General features: G+C 70.0%; 1 protein-coding gene across 1 annotated transcript; it reads left to right on the forward strand.

Moving 5' to 3' along the window:
- Positions 1-619: 619 nt before the first annotated feature.
- NCKAP1L (NCK associated protein 1 like) lies at positions 620-18,194 on the forward strand. The gene is made up of 31 exons (XM_084223609.1): positions 620-753; positions 1,258-1,368; positions 1,706-1,798; positions 2,271-2,327; positions 2,401-2,543; positions 3,143-3,233; positions 3,323-3,460; positions 4,328-4,376; positions 4,807-4,960; positions 5,582-5,638; positions 6,060-6,156; positions 6,714-6,823; positions 7,536-7,668; positions 7,747-7,828; positions 8,124-8,182; positions 8,397-8,542; positions 9,771-9,903; positions 9,981-10,100; positions 10,850-10,989; positions 11,278-11,409; positions 11,642-11,860; positions 12,744-12,874; positions 12,961-13,058; positions 14,219-14,306; positions 14,401-14,483; positions 15,046-15,126; positions 15,209-15,302; positions 15,392-15,508; positions 16,189-16,298; positions 16,960-17,049; positions 17,980-18,194. The coding sequence occupies exons 1-31, from the start codon at positions 652-654 to the stop codon at positions 18,100-18,102; spliced, it is 3,381 nt and encodes a 1,126-aa protein (XP_084079735.1). The 5' UTR covers positions 620-651; the 3' UTR covers positions 18,103-18,194.
- The last annotated feature ends 1,008 nt before the right edge of the window (positions 18,195-19,202 follow it).

Here is a 19,202-nt window from a genome sequence, read left to right on the forward strand (position 1 = left end):
CCAATACAGTGCTGTGACCCCGATACAGGGCCATGACCCCAATATGGGCCCCAGCCCCACCACAGGGCTGTGAACTGGGGCTGCCAGAGCCCCCGACGGTGACCTTGGCCACCACCCGTGTCCCCACGGCCGCTGTCCCCTCGTGCTGTCCCCCCGTGCTGTCCCCCCGTGCTGTCCCCATGGCCGCTGTCCCCCCGTGCTGTCCCCATGGCCACTGTCCCCATGGCCGCTGTCCCCATGGCCGCTGTCCCCCCGTGCTGTCCCCAGGGCGCTGTCCCCATGGCCGCTGTCCCCATGGCCGCTGTCCCCATGGCCGCTGTCCCCCCATGCTGTCCCCAGGGCCGCTGTCCCCCCGTGCTGTCCCCCCGTGCTGTCCCCATGGCCGCTGTCCCCCCGTGCTGTCCCCAGAGCATTGTCCCCCCGTGCTGTCCCCCCGTGCTGTCCCCAGGGCTCTGTCCCCCCGTGCTGTCCCCAAGGCCGCTGTCCCCCTGTGCTGTCCCCCCGTGCTGTCCCCAGGGCGCTGTCACGGGGCGGTGGCGGCCCCGTCACGTGGCCCCGGTGGCCCCAGCGCCAGCCCAGGAAGGGGAAGTTGGGGTTTGGGGCCTTTTGGGGACTCTGGGGGTGCCATCGAGGTGCCACCGAGGTGCCACCATGTCCCTGCCCTCGGTCTACGGGGACAAGCTGGCCGAGAAGCTGACGCTGCTCAACGAGCGGGGCCGGGGGGTCCTTGTGCGCGTCTACAACCTCAAAAAGGTCTGGGGGGGTCCTGGGGGCACCCTGGGGACACCCCGGGGTCCCCAAACCCCCCCCGGCCGTGGGGAGCAGCCGAGGGGATGGGGGGAGCGAGGGACGGGGGGATTTGGGGGATTTGGGGGATTTGGGGGATTTGGGGAGGGGGCACAGCCCAGGAGGGGCTTTAGGGGGGGTTCGGGGGGGTCCTGGGCAGGGAGGGGCTTGGACAGGGGGGTTTGGGGGGTCCCAGCCTTGAGGGGGAGTTTGGGGGGATCTGAGCAGGGGGGGACCTGAGTTTTGGGGGAGTTTTGGGGGGTCCCAGCCTGGGAGGGGTTTGGGGGGGACCTGATGGTGGGGGGGGGTCTCAGTTTTGTGTTTTTTTGGGGGGGGATTGCAGCCCAGGGAGGGGTTTTGGGGGGATCTGAGGGGTGGGGTCTCAGTTTTGGGGTTGTTTTGGGGGGGGTCTCAGCCCCAGGAGGGGTTTTGGGGTCATTTCGGGGGTTGTGTGACCCGGGGGTCCCCCAGACGTGCTCGGACCCCCGCACGCGGCCGCCCTGCCTGGGGGACAAGGCCATGGAGGCCTCGGCCAAGTTCATCCTGAAGAAATTCCCGCACCTGGACGTGCGCAGCAGCACCGTGAGCCACTGTCCCCACTGTCCCCGCGTCCCCACCCCTGTGTCCTCATTGTCCCCTCGTCCCCACCCCTGTGTCCCCACTGTCCCCACCCCCTGAGTCCCCACCCCCCGTGTCACCACCCCCCGTTCCCACCTCCGTGTCCCCCCTGCTGTCCCCGTGTCCCCATTGTCACCGTGTCCCCACCCCCTGTGGGATGTGCCACCCCACCCTGCGTGTCCCCGCTGTCACCTCACCCTGGGTGTGACCCTCATGTCACCCCCACCCTGCGTGTCCCCGCTGTCACCTCGCCCTGGGTGTCCCCTTCTCACCCTCGCCGCTGTCCCCGTGTCCCCTGCAGCAGCACCTGGGCCCGGTGCACAGGGACAGAGGGGACATCGTGCGCGCGCTGGCCCCGTTCTACCAAACCCTCCTGGACGTGCTGGAGTTCCGGGTGAGCCGGGAGGGGACACGGGGACAGGGGGGACAGGAGGGGACACGGGGACGCGGGGGGACAGGGGGGGCAGAGGGGACAGAGGGGACAGGGGGACAGGGGGGGCGGGGGGACGGGGGGGCAGAGGGGACAGGGGGACAGAGGGGACACACAGGACAGAGGGGACACAGGGGACGGGGGAACGGGGGGGACACTGGGGACACGAGGACAGAGGGGACACGGGGACAGGGGGGACAGGGGGGCAGAGGGGACACGGGGACAGGGGGGGCAGAGGGGACGGGGGGACAGAGGGGACAGGGGGAACACGGGGGACGCGGGGGTCCCTCAGAGCCAGGAACACAGGGGACACAGGGGACACGGGGGTCCCTCAGAGCCAGGAACACAGGGGACACAGGGGATACGGGGGGGACACGGGGGTCCCTCAGAGCCGGCGACACGGCGGTGACACGCGGCGCTGTCCCCTTGTCCCCAGGACCACGTGTACGAGCTGCTCAGCACCATCGCCGCCAGCCAGTGCTTCTTCGACATCGTGAGTGCCGCCCCGCGCGGCCCCGCGCTGTCCCCGCTGTCGCCGCGCCCTCACGCTGTCCCCTCCCCGCCAGCACATCAACTACGACTTCACCAAGGGCTACCTGGACCTGGTTGTCACCTACGTGTCGCTGGTGCTGCTGCTGGCGCGCGCCGAGGAGCGGCGCCTGCTGCTGGGGCTCTACCAGTGCGCGCACGAGATGAGCCACGGCGCCAGGTGCCACCTGCTGTCCCCGCGCTGTCCCCGGGGCCACCCCTGCTGTCCCCAGGGCCACCCCTGCTGTCCCCGCGCTGTCCCCAGGGCCGTGTCCCAAGGCCGAGGTTGTCCCCAGCGTGTCCCCAAGGCTGTGGCCTCATTGGGGTCGTCCTGGAGTTGTCCCCACTGTGTCCCCAGTGTGTCCTCAGTGTGTCCCCAGTGCCGGGGCTGGCCCCAATGTGTGCCCAGTGTGTGCCCAGCGTGTCCCCAGCACCAGAACCGGCCCCCGGGCTGTCCCCGTGTCCCCAATGTGTGCCCAGCGTGTCCCCAGCAGCAGAACCAGCCCCTGGGCTGTCCCCAACATGTCCCCAATGTGTCTGGTGTGTCCCCTAGAAGCGGCCCCCAGGCTGTCCCCAACATGTCCCCAGTGTGTGCCCAGCGTGTCCCCAGCCCTAGAAGCGGCCCCCGGGCTGTCCCCAACGTGTCCCCAATGTGTGCCCAGCGTGTCCCCAGCAGCAGAACCGGCCCCCAGGCTGTTCCAAGCACTAGAACCGGCCCCGGGGCTGTCCCCAACATGTCCCCAATGTGTCCCCAACGTGTCCCCAACACTGTCCCCGCAGCGAGCCCGGCTTCGCCCGCCTGGCGCAGATGGTGCTGGAGTACGAGCACCCCCTGAAGAAGCTGCCCGAGGAGTTCGGGCCCCACACCAAGGTGGGTCGGGGGTCCCGGCAGGGCCACCCCCCGGCAGGGCCGCCCCGCGCGGCCGGGCGGTGTCCCCAGCGTGGCGCTGCTGTCCCCAGGCCGTGAGCAGCGCGCTGCTGTCGCTGCGGGCCCCGTTCGCGCGGCGCTGCCGGGACGCGGAGCTGTGGCGGCAGGAGCAGCTGCTGAGCCTGCTGGGACCCGCGGGGGACATGCTGAGCCCGGCCACCTGCGACAGCGTGAGTGGCACTGTGGGGACGTGGGGACATGGCTGTGGGGTGTGGGGACATGGGGACATGGGGACAGGCTGAGCCCGGCCACCTGCAACAGCGTGAGTGCCACTGGGGACATGGGGACATGGGGACAGGCTGAGCCCGGCCACCTGCGACAGCGTGAGTGGCGCTGGGGACATGGGGACAGGGGGACAGTGGGACATGGGGACAGGCTGAGCCCGGCCACCTGCGACAGCGTGAGTGGCGCTGGGGACATGGGGACATGGGGACATGGGGACAGGCTGAGCCCGGCCACCTGCGACAGCGTGAGTGGCGCTGGGGACATGGGGACAGGGGGACATGGGGACATGGGGACAGGCTGAGCCCGGCCACCTGCGACAGCGTGAGTGGCGCTGGGGACATGGGGACAGGGGGACAGGCTGAGCCCGGCCACCTGCGACAGCGTGAGTGGCGCTGGGGACGTGGGGACATGGGGACATGGGGACAGGCTGAGCCCGGCCACCTGCGACAGCGTGAGTGGCGCTGGGGACATGGGGACATGGGGACAGGCTGAGCCCGGCCACCTGCGACAGCGTGAGTGGCGCTGGGGACATGGGGACATGGGGACATGGGGACAGGCTGAGCCTGGCCACCTGCGACAGCGTGAGTGGCACTGGGGACATGGGGACATGGGGACAGGCTGAGCCCGGCCACCTGCGACAGCGTGAGTGGCACTGGGGACATGGGGACATGGGGACATAGGGACATGGGGACAGGCTGAGCCCGGCCACCTGCGACAGCGTGAGTGGCACGGGCACAGGGGTATGGTGACACGGGGACACGGGCACTGGGGGCTCAGGGGACAGTGACGTGGTGGCACTGCTGTGTCCCCAGATGGCCTGTGAGTACCTGTCCCTGGAGGTGATGGAGCGCTGGATCATCCGTGAGTGCTGGCACTGCCCGTGTGTCCCCAAACCCTCCTGGCAGTGTCCCCAGACCCTCCTGGCAGTGTCCCCAAACCCTCCTGGGCAGTGTCCCCAAACCCTCCTGGGCAGTGTCCCCAGATCCTCCTGGCAGTGTCCCCAAACCCTCCTGGGCAGTGTCCCCAGACCCTCCTGGCAGTGTCCCCAAGCCCTGGTGCCCGTTTTGGGGTCCCTGTTGTCCCTGACCTACTGTCCCCCCATTTTGGGGTCCCTGACCCTCTGTCCCACTCCCCAGTGGGGTCCCTGGTGTCCCTGTCACAGGGCTGTCCCCGTTTTGGGGTCCCTGGGGTCCCTGACCCTCTGTCCCCCCAGTGGGGTCCTTGGGGTCCCTGTCACAGGGCTGTCCCCGTTTTGGGGTCCCTGGGGTCCCTGACCCTCTGTCCCCCCCAGTGGGGTTCCTGGTGTGCCCGGGGGCCCTGGCCACCCCCCCGTGCCAGGAGCTGTGGCGCCAGGCCCTGCGCGGGTCCCTCTTTGTCACCCTGGTGCGCGACGAGGCCATCGCGGTGCACAAGGTCACCGAGGAGCTGCTGGGGGGGCTCAAGGGGTGAGGCGGGGACACCGCGGGTGGCACTGCCCGGGGGGACGGGACGGGGACACCGCGGGTGGCACTGCCCGGGGGGACGGGACGGGGACACCGCGGGTGGCACTGCCTGGGGGGAAGGGGACACCGCGGGTGGCACTGCCAGGGGGTGGAGAGGATGGGGACACCGCGGGTGGCACTGCCCGGGGGGACGGGGACACCGCGGGTGGCACTGCCCGGGGGGACGGGGACACCGCGGGTGGCACTGCCTGGGGGGATGGGGACACCGCGGGTGGCACTGCCCGGGGGGATGGGGACACCGCGGGAGGCACTGCCAGGGGCTGGAGAGGACGGGGACACCGCGGGTGGCACTGCCCGTGGGGATGGGGCGAGGATGGGGACACCGCGGGTGGCACTGCCAGGGGGGATGCGGTGAGGATGGGGACACGGGAGGGGTGGCACGGCCGGTGCCAGGTTCTGGGGGCTTCACTGGGGGCTGGTCAGGGGGATTTTGGGGGTACCGGGGGGTGCTCGGGGGGTTCTCCTGGGTGCCAGGGGGTACCAGGGGCTGGGGCAGTGCCCGGGGGGCTCCGGGGGTGCCCGGGGGGGCTCCGGGCGGTGCCAGGTCCAGGTGCCCCTCGCCAGGTACGGGAAGCGCGTGGCCGATGTCAAGGAGTGCCGGGAGCACGCGGCGGCGCACAGGTCCGGGGGGCTGGGGGGTCCCGGGGGGTTTGGGGGGCTGGGGGTGGGTCCCGGGGGGATGGGATGTCCCAGAGCACCCCAAAACCGGTGGGGTCCTGGGGGGGGAGGTGTCTCTTCCCTGGTTTCCCCTGCACCGCCCCCTTTGCCACACGCGCTGTCCCCTGGGGGTGTCCGGGGTGACCCTGGCCCTGACCCCCCCAAATCCCCATCCTGACCCCTCCTTGTCCCCCATCCTGAGCCCCCCTTGTCCCCCATCCTGACCCCCCAAATCCCCATCCTGACCCCCCAAATCCCCTCAACCCTCCCCCATCCCCATGGGGCCGCCCCTGGTTCCTGTCCCCCTGTCCCCCCCGTGTCCCCCCCGTGTCCCCCCGGCCCCGGGGACCCCCGGGCCCCCCCAGACCTGTCGGTGCCCCCCCAGCCCGGCGCTGCACCGGGGCCGCCGCTCCTTCCTGCGCGGGGCCGTGCGGGAGCTGGCGGCGCTGCTGGAGGATCAGCCCGGGCTGCTGGGGCCCAAGGTGGGGCTGGGGGCTCGGGGGGCTCGGGGGGCTCGGGGAAACTTGGGGGGCGTTTGGGGAGAGTTTGGGGGCATTTTGGGAGGATTTGGGGGGGATTTTTGGAGGATTTTGGGAGATTTGGGGGGAATTTCGGGAGATTTGGGGGGATTTGGGGAGCGTTTGAGAGATTTTGGGGGCATTTAAGAGATTTTGGGGGCATTTTGGGAGGATTTGGGGGGATTTTGGAAGATTTGGAGGGGATTTGGGAGGAATTTCGGGAGATTTGGGGGGATTCTCAGAGGTTTTGGGGGCATTTTGGGAGGATTTTGGGGGCATTTTTGGAGGATTTGGGGAGATTTGGGGGGGATTTGGGGGGAATTTCGGGAGATTTGGGGGGGATTTGGGGGGAATTTGAGAAATTTTGGGGGCATTTGAGAAATTTTGGGGGATTTGAGAGATTTGGGGGCATTTGAGAGATTAGAGGGGATTCGGGGAGATTTGGGGGGATTTGGGGGGGATTCTCGGAGGTTCTGGGAGGCATTTTGGGGGCTCCCGACCCCTGTCCCCCCTTCCCCCAGGCCCTGCTGGTGTTCGTGGCGCTGTCGCTGTGTCGCGACGAGGTGAGCTGGCTGTCGCGACACGCCGAGCACGTGACCAAGAGCAAGAACCCCGAGGACTTCAGCGACAGGTGGGGACAGGGAGGGGACAGGGAGGGGACAGGGAGGGGACCCCGCGTTTGGGGGGGGTCAGCGGCTTTTGGGGGTGTTGGGAGGGACGCTGGGGGGGTCCGGGGGGTTCTTGGGGGCTCTGAGGATCTTCAGAGGTTTTGGGGGGGATTCGGGAGTTCCGGGGGGTTCGGGGGGCACTGGGGGGGCTCAGGAGTTTCGGGGTGACTCGGGGAGGCACTGGGGGTGCTCAGGAGTTTCGGGGTGACTCGGGGGGGTCGCTGGGGGTGCTCAGGAGTTTCGGGGTGACTCGGGGGGGTCGCTGGGGGTGCTCAGGAGTTTCGGGGTGACTCGGGGAGGCACTGGGGGGGGCTCAGGAGTTCCGGGGGGTTCGGGGGTCACTGGGGGCGCTCAGGAGTTTCGGGGTGACTCGGGAGGGGACGGGGGGGGTTCAGGAGTTTCGGGGTGACTCGGGGGGGTCGCTGGGGGTGCTCAGGAGTTTCGGGGTGACTCGGGAGGGGACGGGGGGGGTTCAGGAGTTTCGGGGTGACTCGGGGGGGTGCTGGGGGTGCTCAGGAGTTTCGGGGTGACTCGGGGAGGCACTGGGGGGGTTCAGGAGTTTCGGGGTGACTCGGGGGGGTCGCTGGGGGTGCTCAGGAGTTTCGGGGTGACTCGGGGGGTGCTGCTGCATCCCGGGGCGGTTTCGGGGGGTCTCTGACCGCCCCCCCGGCGCAGCCGCCTGGCGGAGCTGCTGTTCCTGCTGGAGCAGCTGCGGGCCCTGGTGCGGCGGCACCTGCGGCTCCTGCGCCGCTACCACCGGCAGTACCTGGCCCGCTTCGACGCCCTCGTGCTCAGCGACGTCATCCAGGTACCTGCGGGGGGTGGCCCTGTCCCCTGAGCCTCCTGCGGGCCCTCGCTGTCCCCTGAGCCCGCCCTGTCCCCGCAGAACCTCTCGGTGTGTCCCGAGGAGGAGTCCGTGATCCTCTCGTCCTTCGTCAGCTCCCTCTCGGCTCTCTCGGCCAAGGAAGGTGCGGGTTTGTCCCCTCCCAGCCCGGGCTGTCCCCTCCCAGCCCGCAGTGTCCCCTCCCAGCCCGGGGTGTCCCCTCCCAGCCCGGGGTGTCCCCTCCCAGCCCGGAGTGTCCCCTCCCAGCCCGGAGTGTCCCCTCACCGTGTCGCAGGTGCCACCCCAGCTCCGTGTCCCCGCTGTCCCGGGCGCTCTGGGACAATCCCGGGCCCCCCGAAGGGTGGCAGCTGCAGGGTGTCCCCTGTGGTGGCACTGCCACCCCCAGCCCTGTCCCCGTGTCCCTCTGTCTGTCCCCGCAGTCGACGACCAGGAGCAGTTTGACTTCACCGCGCTGCGCCTGGACTGGTTCCGGCTCCAGGTGCTGGCACTGTCCCTGTCCCCATGTCCCCATCCCCATGTCCCTGTCCCCATGTCCCTGTCCCCATGTCCCCATCCCTGTGCCAATCCCATTTCTCCCCTGTCCCTGCTGTCCCAATCTTTGTTCCCCTGACCCTATGCCCTGGCTGTCCCCATGTCCCCGCTGTCCCCACCAATGTCCCCCTGTCCCCTGGCTGTCCCCTGGCTGTCCCCAGGCCTACACCAGTGTGGCCAAGGCCGCGCTGCCGCTGGGCTCCAACGCGGACGTTGGCCGTGCCATGAGCCTGGTGGTGTTCCACACGCGCCTGCTGGACCGGCCCGAGGAGCTGCTGGACGAGACCTCCGACCTGTCCCACCTCTGGTGAGCCCCTGACCCTGTCCCTGTCCCCTCCTGTCCCCATCACTGTCCCCGTCCCTGTCCCCATCACTGTCCCCACTGTCTCTGTCCCCTCCTGTCCCCTGCAGTTTCCACCCGCGGCCCCTGGAGCGGATGTTTGTGGTGTCCCCTGTGCCTGTCCCTGTCCCTGTCCCTGTCCCTGTCCCCGCTGTCCCTGTCCCCATCCCTCTCCCTGTTCCTGTCCCCATCCCTGTCCCCTCCTGCGTTTCCACCCGCGGCCCCTGGAGCGGATGTTCGCGGTGTCCCCTGTCCCTGTCCCCACTGTCCCCTCTGTCCCCTCTGTCCCCTCTGGCAGTTTCCACCTGCGGCCCCTGGAGCGGATGTTCGCAGTGTCCCCTGTCCCTGTCCCCACTGTCCCCTCTGTCCCCTCTGTCCCCTCTGGCAGTTTCCACCCGCGGCCCCTGGAGCGGATGTTCGCAGTGTCCCCTGTCCCTGTCCCCACTGTCCCCACTGTCCCCACTGTCCCCACTGTCCCCACTGTCCCCCACAGTTTCCACCCGCGGCCCCTGGAGCGGATGTTCGCAGTGTCCCTGTCCCTGTCCCCACTGTCCCCTCTGTCCCCTCTGGCAGTTTCCACCCGCGGCCCCTGGAGCGGATGTTCGCGGTGTCCCCTGTCCCTGTCCCCACTGTCCCCTCTGTCCCCCCTGTCCCCCACAGTTTCCACCCGCGGCCCCTGGAGCGGATGTTCGCAGTGTCCCTGTCCCTGTCCCCACTGTCCCCACTGTCCCCTCTGTCCCCTCTGGCAGTTTCCACCCGCGGCCCCTGGAGCGGATGTTCGCAGTGTCCCCTGTCCCTGTCCCCACTGTCCCCACTGTCCCCTCTGTCCCCTCTGGCAGTTTCCACCCGCGGCCCCTGGAGCGGATGTTCGCGGTGTCCCCTGTCCCTGTCCCCACTGTCCCCTCTGTCCCCCCTGTCCCCCACAGTTTCCACCCGCGGCCCCTGGAGCGGATGTTCGCAGTGTCCCTGTCCCTGTCCCCACTGTCCCCACTGTCCCCTCTGTCCCCTCTGGCAGTTTCCACCCGCGGCCCCTGGAGCGGATGTTCGCGGTGTCCCCTGTCCCTGTCCCCACTGTCCCCACTGTCCCCTCTGTCCCCCCTGTCCCCCACAGTTTCCACCCGCGGCCCCTGGAGCGGATGTTTGTGGTGTCCCCTGTGCCTGTCCCTGTCCCCACTGTCCCCACTGTCCCCCGCAGTTTCCACCCGCGGCCCCTGGAGCGGATGTTCGCGCTGGCGCTGGACGAGCCGTCCATGCTGCGTTTCGCCATCGCCTTCCCCCTGCTCTGCGCCCACTTCTCGCGCTGCGCGCACCCCATGTGCCCCGAGGAGGTGGGTGACGCCCGGGGGGGGGTCCGGGGGGTCCCCCAGCCCTGTCCCGGCTCTGAGGGCTGCCGTGTCCCCCCCAGTACCCCCAGCTGGAGGCGGCGGCGCTGGGGCTGTGCCACAAGTTCCTGGAGGAGCTGGCGCGGGTGGGCAGCGGCTGCGTCCTGGACGCCTGCGCCGAGCAGCACAACCTGAGCCAGCAGGTCTGGGGGGCCTGGGACCCTCGGGGGATCTGGGACCTCTGGGGGGCTTGGGGGAGTCCGGGGGGTTGGGGACTTTTGGAGGGATTGGTGACCCTTGGGGCCTTCAGGATCTTTGGGGTCTTAGTGGCCTTTGGGGTCTTGGTGGCCTTTGGGGTCTCCAGGACTTTTGGGGGTTTCAAGACCTCTGGGGGCTCAGTGGCCTTTGGGGTCTTGGTCACCTTTGGGGGCCCCAGCATCTTTGGGGGTTCAGTGGCCTTTGGGGTCTTGGTGGCCTTTGGGGGCCCCAGCATCTTTGGGGGTTCAGTGGCCTTTGGGGTCTTGGTGGCCTTTGGGGGCCCCAGCATCTTTGGGGGTTCAGTGGTCTTTGGGGTCTTCACACCTTCAGGACCCCTCTGGCTTTTGGGGTCTCCACCACCTTGAGGTCTCCGTCAGCTTGAGGGATCTCTGTGGCCTTTGGGGCCCCCACAACCTCTGTTGTCCCTGTGGCCATCGGGGTCTCCGTGGCCTCTCTGCCCCCTCGTCCCCCTGTCCCCCCCAAACCCTCAGGATGGGGAAGTTCCTCCCCAACCTGGTGGGGCATCCCCTGACCCAGCCCTGGGGCATGGTGGCCCCGTTTGGGGTGGCCCCATGTCCCCAGGACCCTGTCCCCATGTCCCCAGGACCCTGTCCCCATGTCCCCACACCCCTGTCCCCATGTCCCCAGGACCCTGTCCCCATGTCCCCACACCCCTGTCCCCATGTCCCCGCAGCTGCTGCCCAAGCACTGCGCGGCCACCATCAGCAGGGCCCGCGTCAAGAAAGCCCCGAAGCAGCCGCCCCGCAAGGGGGACCCCCAAAGGGACAAACCGGGGACAGAGAGCCAGCGGCGGGACCGCACCCTGACCACCAAGTGAGCGCCACCCGCGGGAGGGATTGTCCCCACGGGGTCACACTTCTGGGGACTTTGGGGGTCTCCAGAACCTTGGGGGGCTCAGTGGATTTGGGGGCTCCAGGACCTTTGGGGTCTTGGTGGCCCTTGGGGGCTCCAGGACCTTTGGGGTCTTGGTGGCCTTTGGGGGCTCCAGGAGCTCACCTGAAGCTACCAGAGCTTGGGTGTGGCACGGGGACACGGTGTGATTGTCCCCACGGGGTCACATGGTGACTGTCCCCACGGGCTCACACTGTGACTGTCCCCCAGCATGGACAAGCTGCACCTGACCCTGGCCGAGCTGTCCCTGAGCCTCAACCATGTCCCCAACTTCACCGTCTTCGGGCACACGGTGACACCGGCCGAGTACCTGAGCAGCCACCTGGAGACGCGCCTGACCAAGTGGGGACACGCCGGGGACAGGCGGGGCAGGGGGGACATGGGGGGGGGGGGCAAGGGGACACAGGGGGCCAAGGGGACACGGGGTCCAGGGGGACACGTGTGGCAGAGGGGACACAGGGAAGCCAAGGGGACATGGGGGGCCGAGGGGACATGGGGGGACGCAGGGGGCCGAGGGGACACGCGGGGCCGGGGGACACACGGCGCGTCCCTCACTGCCCCCGTGTCCCCGCAGGGCCATCGTGGCCATGGCCGGCTACAGCCAGGCCACGCAGGAGGTGGCGCGTCCCTCGGAGGTGCTGGCCGGGCTGGTGGCCTACATGGGGCTGGTGCAGCGGCTGGGACAGTTGGTGGCCCTGGACACGGGGCGGCTGCTGCGCGCCGTGCTGCTGCAGCAGAGCCACCCCCGCGACGCCAGCGGGCAGCCCACGCTGACCGCCATCTACACCGACTGGTCAGGGCCACCACAGGGCTGGGGACACGGGGACAGGGCCACCCACAGGGCTGGGGACACGGGCATGGTGTGGCAGGATCACCCACAGGGCTGGGGACACGGGCACGGGGTGACAGGATCACCCACAGGGCTGGGGACACGGGCACGGGGTGGCAGGGTCACCCACAGGGCTGGGGACACGGGGACAGGGTGGCAGGGTCACCCACAGGGGTGGGGACACGGGGACGGGGTGGTGGCGGCAGCAGGGACAGGGGGACGGGGTGGTGGTGGCAGGGACGTGGGTGGAATTGCCGTGGGTGACACTGCCACGGGTGACACTGCTAGGGGTGACACTGCCAGGGGTGACAGTGCCAGGGGTGCCAGGGGTGACAGTGCCAGGGGTGCCAGGGGTGACACTGCTAGGGGTGACAGTGCCAGGGGTGACAGTGCCATGGGTGGCAGTGCTGTGGGTGGCGCTGCCATGGGTGACAGTGCCAGGGGTGACAGTGCCAGGGGTGACAGTGCCATTGGTGACACTGCCATGGGTGACACTGCCATGGGTGACAGCGCTGTCCCCCAGGTACCTGGAGGCTCTGCTGCGCCAGGCCAGCACCGGGGCTGTGGGTGGCAGTGCCAGGGGTGACACTGCCACAGGTGACACTGCCATTGGTGACACTGCCGGGGGTGACACTGCCAGGGGTGACACTGCCAGGGGTGACACTGCCATTGGTGACACTGCCATGGGTGACACTGCCGTGGGTGACAGCGCTGTCCCCGCAGGTACCTGGAGGCGCTGCTGCGCCAGGCCAGCACCGGCGCTGTGGGTGGCAGTGCCATGGGTGACAGTGCCAGGGGTGACACTGCCAGGGGTGACACTGCCGTGGGTGACAGCGCTGTCCCCCAGGTACCTGGAGGCCCTGCTCCGCCAGGCCAGCACCGGCGCCGTGCTCCTGTCCCCCGCCCTCCAGGCCTTCACCACGGTGCCCCGCGAGGAGCAGCCCCCGTTCAGCGCCGCCGAGTTCTCCGACGTCTCAGGTGGGCTGGGGGGCTTTGGGGAGGGGGGGCTGTCACCCCCTGTCCCCACAGGGTCCCCACCTGTCCCCTCCTGTCCCCTCCTGCAGAGATGCGGGCGCTGGCCGAGCTCATCGGGCCCTACGGGATGAGGTTCCTGAGCGAGAACCTGATGTGGCACGTGGGGTCCCAGGTGACCGAGCTGAAGGTACGGGGACAGGGACAGGGACAGGGACAGGGACAGGGACAGGGGACAGGGGACAGGGGCTGAGACAGGGACAGGGACAGGTGACAGGGACAGGGACAGGGACAGGGACAGGGACAGGGGACAGGGGCTGAGACAGGGACAGGGACAGGTGACAGGGACAGGGACAGGGACAGGGACAGGGACAGGGACAGGGGACAGGGACAGGGACAGGGACAGGGGACAGGGACAGGGGACAGGGATGGGGACAGGGACAGGGACAGGGACAGGGACAGGGACAGGGATGGGGACAGGGACAGGGACAGGGACAGGGATGGGGACAGGGACAGGGACAGGGACAGGGACAGGGGACAGGGGACAGGGGCTGAGACAGGGACAGGGACAGGGATGGGGACAGGGACAGGGACAGGGACAGGGACAGGGGACAGGGGCTGAGACAGGGACAGGGACAGGGATGGGGACAGGGACAGGGACAGGGGACAGGGGACAGGGGACAGGGGACAGGAGCTGGGGACAGGGGACAGGGACAGGGACAGGGGACAGGGACAGGGGACAGGGGCTGAGACAGGGGACAGGGACAGGGGACAGGGGACAGGGGCAGGGGGCAGGGGACAGGGACAGGGGAGAGGGACGGGGACAGGGACGGGGACGGGGACGGGGACAGGGATGGGACAGGGGACAGGGACGGGGACAGGGACAGGGGACAGGGACGGGGACAGGGATGGGGACAGGGATGGGGACAGGGGACAGGGGACAGGGACAGGGACAGGGGACAGGGACAGGGACAGGGGACAGGGGACAGGGGACAGGGACAGGGACAGGGGGCAGGGACAGGGACAGCGACAGGGACAGGGGACAGGGGACAGGGGACAGGGACAGGGGACAGGAGACGGGGACAGGGATGGGACAGGGACAGGGGACAGGGGACAGGGACAGGGGACAGGAGACGGGGACAGGGATGGGACAGGGACAGGGGACAGGGGACAGGGACAGGGGACAGGGGCTGGGAACAGGCTGATGCGGTGGCACCGTGACAGGGCAGGCAGGGCCATCCTGGTGTCACCCCAACCCTGTCCCTGCCTGCCCCTTGGGAGGGTGGGACATGCCAGGTCCCCCAGTGTCCCCAGTGTCCCCGGTGTCCCCAGTGTCCCCTGTCCCCGCAGAAGCTGGTGGTGGAGAACATGGACACGCTGGTGCAGCTGCGCTGCTGCCGGGCCGAGCAGAGGCCGGCGCTGCTGCCCCGCCTGAGCTGTGAGTGGCACCGGGGTGGCACCGGGGTGGCACAGGGGTGGCGGCACAGGGGTGGCACACGTGTCACCCCGCTGTCCCTCGCGTGTCCCCGCAGCGGCTGAGAATGTCCTGAAGCGCATGACCATCATCGGGGAGATCCTGAGCTTCCGCGCCATGGCCCAGCAGGGCCTCCGGGAGGTGGGACCCCCGGGACCCCCTGGGACCCCCCTGGGACCCTCCTGGGATCCCCTGGGACCCCCCCGGCACCCCCAGACCCTGGGACCCCCCTGAGCCATCCCCAGGACATCCCCAGACCCTGGGACCCCCCCGGCACCCCCTGGGACCCCCCCGGCACCCCCAGACCCTGGGAACCCCCTGGGATCCCCTGGGACCCCCCTGGGGCACCCCCAGCCTCCCCATCTGGGGACACAGGACTCCCTCCAGTCCCCCCATTTGGGGACACAAGCACCCCCCCCCCATCTGGGGACACAAGACCCCCCCCCCATTTGGGGACACAGTCCCCCCCCCCATCTGGGGACACAGGACCCCCCCCCCATTTGGGGACACAGGACCCCCCCCCATCTGGGGACACAGGACCCCCCCCATTTGGGGACACAGTCCCCCCCCATTTGGGGACACAGTCCCCCCCCATTTGGGGACACAGTCCCCCCCCCATTTGGGGACACAGTCCTCCCCCCATTTGGGGACACAGTCCCCCCCCATTTGGGGCCCAGCCCCCCCTGACCCCCGCCCCCCCCAGGTGTTCTCCCAGCACTGCCCCTTCCTGATGGGCCCCATCGAGTGCCTGGCGGACGTGGTGACCCCCGACACCGACATCCAGGTGGGCACAGGGACACGGGGGGGGGGCCTGGCCGCGTGGCACCGCGTGACACCTCCTGTCACCACGTGTCCCCTGTCCCCAGGTCACCCTGAGCATCTTCGAGCTGGCCTCGGCCGCGGGGGTCCCGTGCGAGGTGGACCCGGCGCTGGTGACGGCGCTGGCCGCGCCCAGGACAGGTGCGGGTGGCTCTGGGGACACCGCGGGTGGCGCCGCCGCGGGGCCGGCGCTGTCACCGCGCTGTCACCGCGCTGTCCCCGCTCCGCAGAGGGCTCGTCCCCCGAGGAGGATTACAAGGTGTCCTGCCTGCTCCTGGTCTTCGTGGCCGTGTCCCTGCCCCTGCTGGCCGCTGACCCCGCGTCCCTCTACAGCCCCGAGCTGGACGGTGAGCGGGGCCGTGTCCCCATGTCCCCTGTCCCCATGTCCCCGTGTCCCTCGGTGTGTCCTCATGTCCCCTGTCCCCATCTCCCCATGTCCCTATGTCCCCTGTGTCCCCATGTCCCCGTGTCCCTCAGTGTGTCCTCATGTCCCCTGTCCCCATGTCCCCATGTCCCCTGTGTCCCCATGCCCCTATGTCCCCTGTGTCCCCATGTCTCTCGGTGTGTCCTCATGTCCCCTGTCCCCATCTCCCCATGTCCCTGTGCTCCCTGTCCCGTGTGTCCCTCTGTGTGTCCCCGTGTCCTTATGTGTGTCTCCATGTCCCCATGTCCCCGTGTCCCTCTGTGTCCCTGGGTCCCCATGTCCCCTGTCCCGTGTGTCCCTCTGTGCGTCCCTCTGTGTATCCCCATGTCCCCGTGTCCCCATGCCAGCAGTTCTCACTGTCCCATTGTCACAGCAGAGGGTTTGGGGGCACAGGGGGACACCGGCACTGTCACCAAGGGAGGTGGCACTGTGGATGGACGCTCTGGGTCGCCCCCAGCATTTCTGTGTCCCCCAGACCTTTCTGTGTCCCCAACCCCTCCCCATGTCCCCGCCTTCCCGAATCCCCAATCCTCCGGTGTCCCCACCTTTACTGACTCCACCCCGTGTCCCCCCGTGTCCCCCCGGTGTCCCCGGTGTCCCCAGGCCACAACAACAACCTGCACTGCCTGGCCAAGGCCGTGGTGCAGCTCTCGGCCGCGCTCTTCACCGTGCACGGCAAGAACATCGAGACGCACCTGCAGGAGTTCCTGCTGGTGAGCCCGGCGCGGCGCTGGCCCCGCGGGGGTGGCGCTGTCCCCTCCCCGGGACTGGCCCTGCGGGGGTGGCGCTGTCCCCTCCAGGCTGTCCCTGTCCCCGCGGGGGTGGCACTGTCCCCTCCAGGCTGTCCCTGTCCCCTCCGGGCTGGCCCTGTCCCTTCTGGGCTGGCCCTGTCCCCTCCAGGCTGTCCCTGTCCCCGCTGGGGTGGCACTGTCCCTGTCCCCTCCCGGGACTGTCCCCGCGGGGGTGGCACTCTCCCTGTCCCCCCCGGGACTGGCCCTGTCCCTCCGTGTTGGCCCTGTCCCCTCCAGGCTGTCCCTGTCCCCTCCCCGGGACTGGCCCTGTCCCTGTCCCCTCCCCGGGACTGGCCCTGTCCCCTCCGTTGGCCCTGTCCCCTCCAGGCTGTCCCTGTCCCCTCCGGGTTGGCCCTGTCCCCTCCGGGCTGTCCCTGTCCCCTCCCCGGGACTGGCCCTGTCCCCTCCAGGCTGTCCCTGTCCCCTCTGGGTTTCCCCTGTCCCTGTGGGTTCCCTGACCCTGTCCCCGCTGTCCCCACTGTCGCTAACTGTCCCTGTCACTGTCCCCGACTGTGGCTATCCCCGTGGCTGTCCCCTGTCCCTGTGGCTGTCCCCTGTCCCTGTGGCTGTCCCCTGTCCCCAGCTGGCCTCCAGCAGCCTCCTGCAGCTGGCCCAGGAGCCGGACAAGGCGCGGGCGCGGAACCAGGACTCGATCGTGCTGCTGCTGCAGCTGGTGGGGACACGGGGACATGGGGACATGGGGGACATGGGGACATGGGGGGACATGGGGACATGGGGGGACATGGGGGGACATGGGGGACATGGGGACATGGGGGACATGGGGGACATGGGGGGACATGGGGACATGGGGGACATGGGGGACATGGGGACATGGGGGGACATGGGGACATGGGGGGACATGGGGACATGGGGGACATGGGGGACATGGGGACATGGGGACATGGGGACATGGGGGACATGGGGGACATGGGGGACATGGGGGACATGGGGGACATGGGGACACCGGGGGGACAGCAGGATACATGGGGGGACATGGGGGACATGGGGGGGACATGGGGGGACAGGGGGGACATGGGGGGACATGGGGGGGACAGCGGGGACACCTGGGGGGGACATGGGGGGACATGGGGGGACATGGGGGCGACAGCGGGGACACCTGTGGGGGACATGGGGGCACCTGGGGGAGACACCGGGGACGCCTGGGGGGACATGGCGCGACATGGGGGGGACATGGGGACACCTGGGACACCTGGGGGGGACATGGGGACACCTGGGGGGACATGGGAGGGACATGGGGACACCTGGTGGGGACATTGGGGACATCTGGGGGGGACACCTGGGACACGTGGGGGAGACATGGCAACACCTGGGGGGACATGGGGACTCCTTGGGGAGACACCGGGGACACCTGGGGGGCACCAGGTGAGGACACCTGGGGGGCTCAGGGGTCCCCCTGGGCGGGTTCTGGGGTCCCGATGTCCCCTGGGAGGGTCCTGCTGTCCCCCGGGAGGGCTCAGGAATGTCCCCGAGTGTCCCCTCTGGAAGCGGCCGGGGCCGGGGGGCGGGGTCGGGGGCGGGGGTGTCCGCAGGAGGGGGGGGGGGGCTCTGAGGGGTCACGATGGGCGCCCCCCCCCCCCCAAAGATCGTGGCCGAATCCTCCTTCCTGACGCTGGACATGCTGGAGAGCTGCTTCCCGTACGCGCTGCTGCGCAACGCCTTCCGCCAGGTGTGCCGGGACCCGCCCGGCCGGGCGGCCCCGCACTGACCGCGACCCCCGGACCCCGGGACCCCCGGGACCCCCGGGACCCCCCCGCCAGGTGTGCCGGGACCCGCCCGGCCGGGCGGCCCCGCACTGACCGCGACCCCCGCGACCCCCGGGACCCCCGGGACCCCCGGGACCCCCCGGCCAGGTGTGCCGGGACCCGCCCGGCCGGGCGGCCCCGCACTGACCGCGACCCCCCCGACCCCCCAGCCGGGACCCCGCACTGACCAGGACCCCCCGGACCCCGCCCGAGCCGTGCCGAGACCCCCCCCCACTGATCGGGACCCCCCAGATCCCCCGGCCGGGCCCCCCCCCCCCACTGACCGCGCCCCCGGACCCCGCCTGAACCTCGCCGGGCCCCCCCGTGTTCCACCCCGAGACCCCCGGGCGACCCCCGTGCCCCTCCCCAAATTCCCCAACCCACCCACCCACCCCCGGACCCCCCACCCCAAATCTCCACCCCTGCCCCCCCCAGGACCCCCCAAATCCCCTCCCCAGATCCCAAACTCCCCCCTAGGACCCCCCCGACCCCCAAATCCCCTCCCTGTCCCCTCTGCCCCTCCCCGAATTCCCCTCCACGACCCCCAAACCCCCCCCTCACCGCACCCCCCGCCCCCCCTCACTGCTGGCTGTCCCCGAGTGTCCCCAAGTGTCCCCAGGTGTCCCCAGGTGTCCCCCGGCGCCCCCGCTGTCACTAAAATCCTCTTTCCACCCCAAATTCACCTCTCGGCCATTATTGGGGTCCGCAGGGGCCGCCCACCCTGGGATCCCCCCGGGGACCCTCCGGGGGCTCTGGGGGGTCCGGGGGAGCCGGGGGGGTGTCCGGGCTGTCCGGGGGGGTCAGGACGCGGCGCCCCCCCCCAGCTCCCCTCGGGGCGCTCCCCCCGTTTCGAGCCCGCTCGCTCCCGCCGGGGCCGTGCCTCAGTTTCCCCCGCGCCGCTCGCCCCCGGGGCCGGTTCCAGTCACGTTCCCCGCTCCCCCCGAGCCCCCCACGCCCCCTCCCCCGGTTTTTTTTCGGTTTCCCCCCCGTGCAGCGTGGCGGGGCAGGATTAATGGGGCGCAGGCGGCCGCGGCCGTTGCCATTCCGCGCACGGCGGCTGCTC

Source organism: Fringilla coelebs (assembly GCF_963513975.1).
Source record: "Fringilla coelebs genome assembly, chromosome: 30".
NCBI lineage: Eukaryota > Metazoa > Chordata > Aves > Passeriformes > Fringillidae > Fringilla > Fringilla coelebs.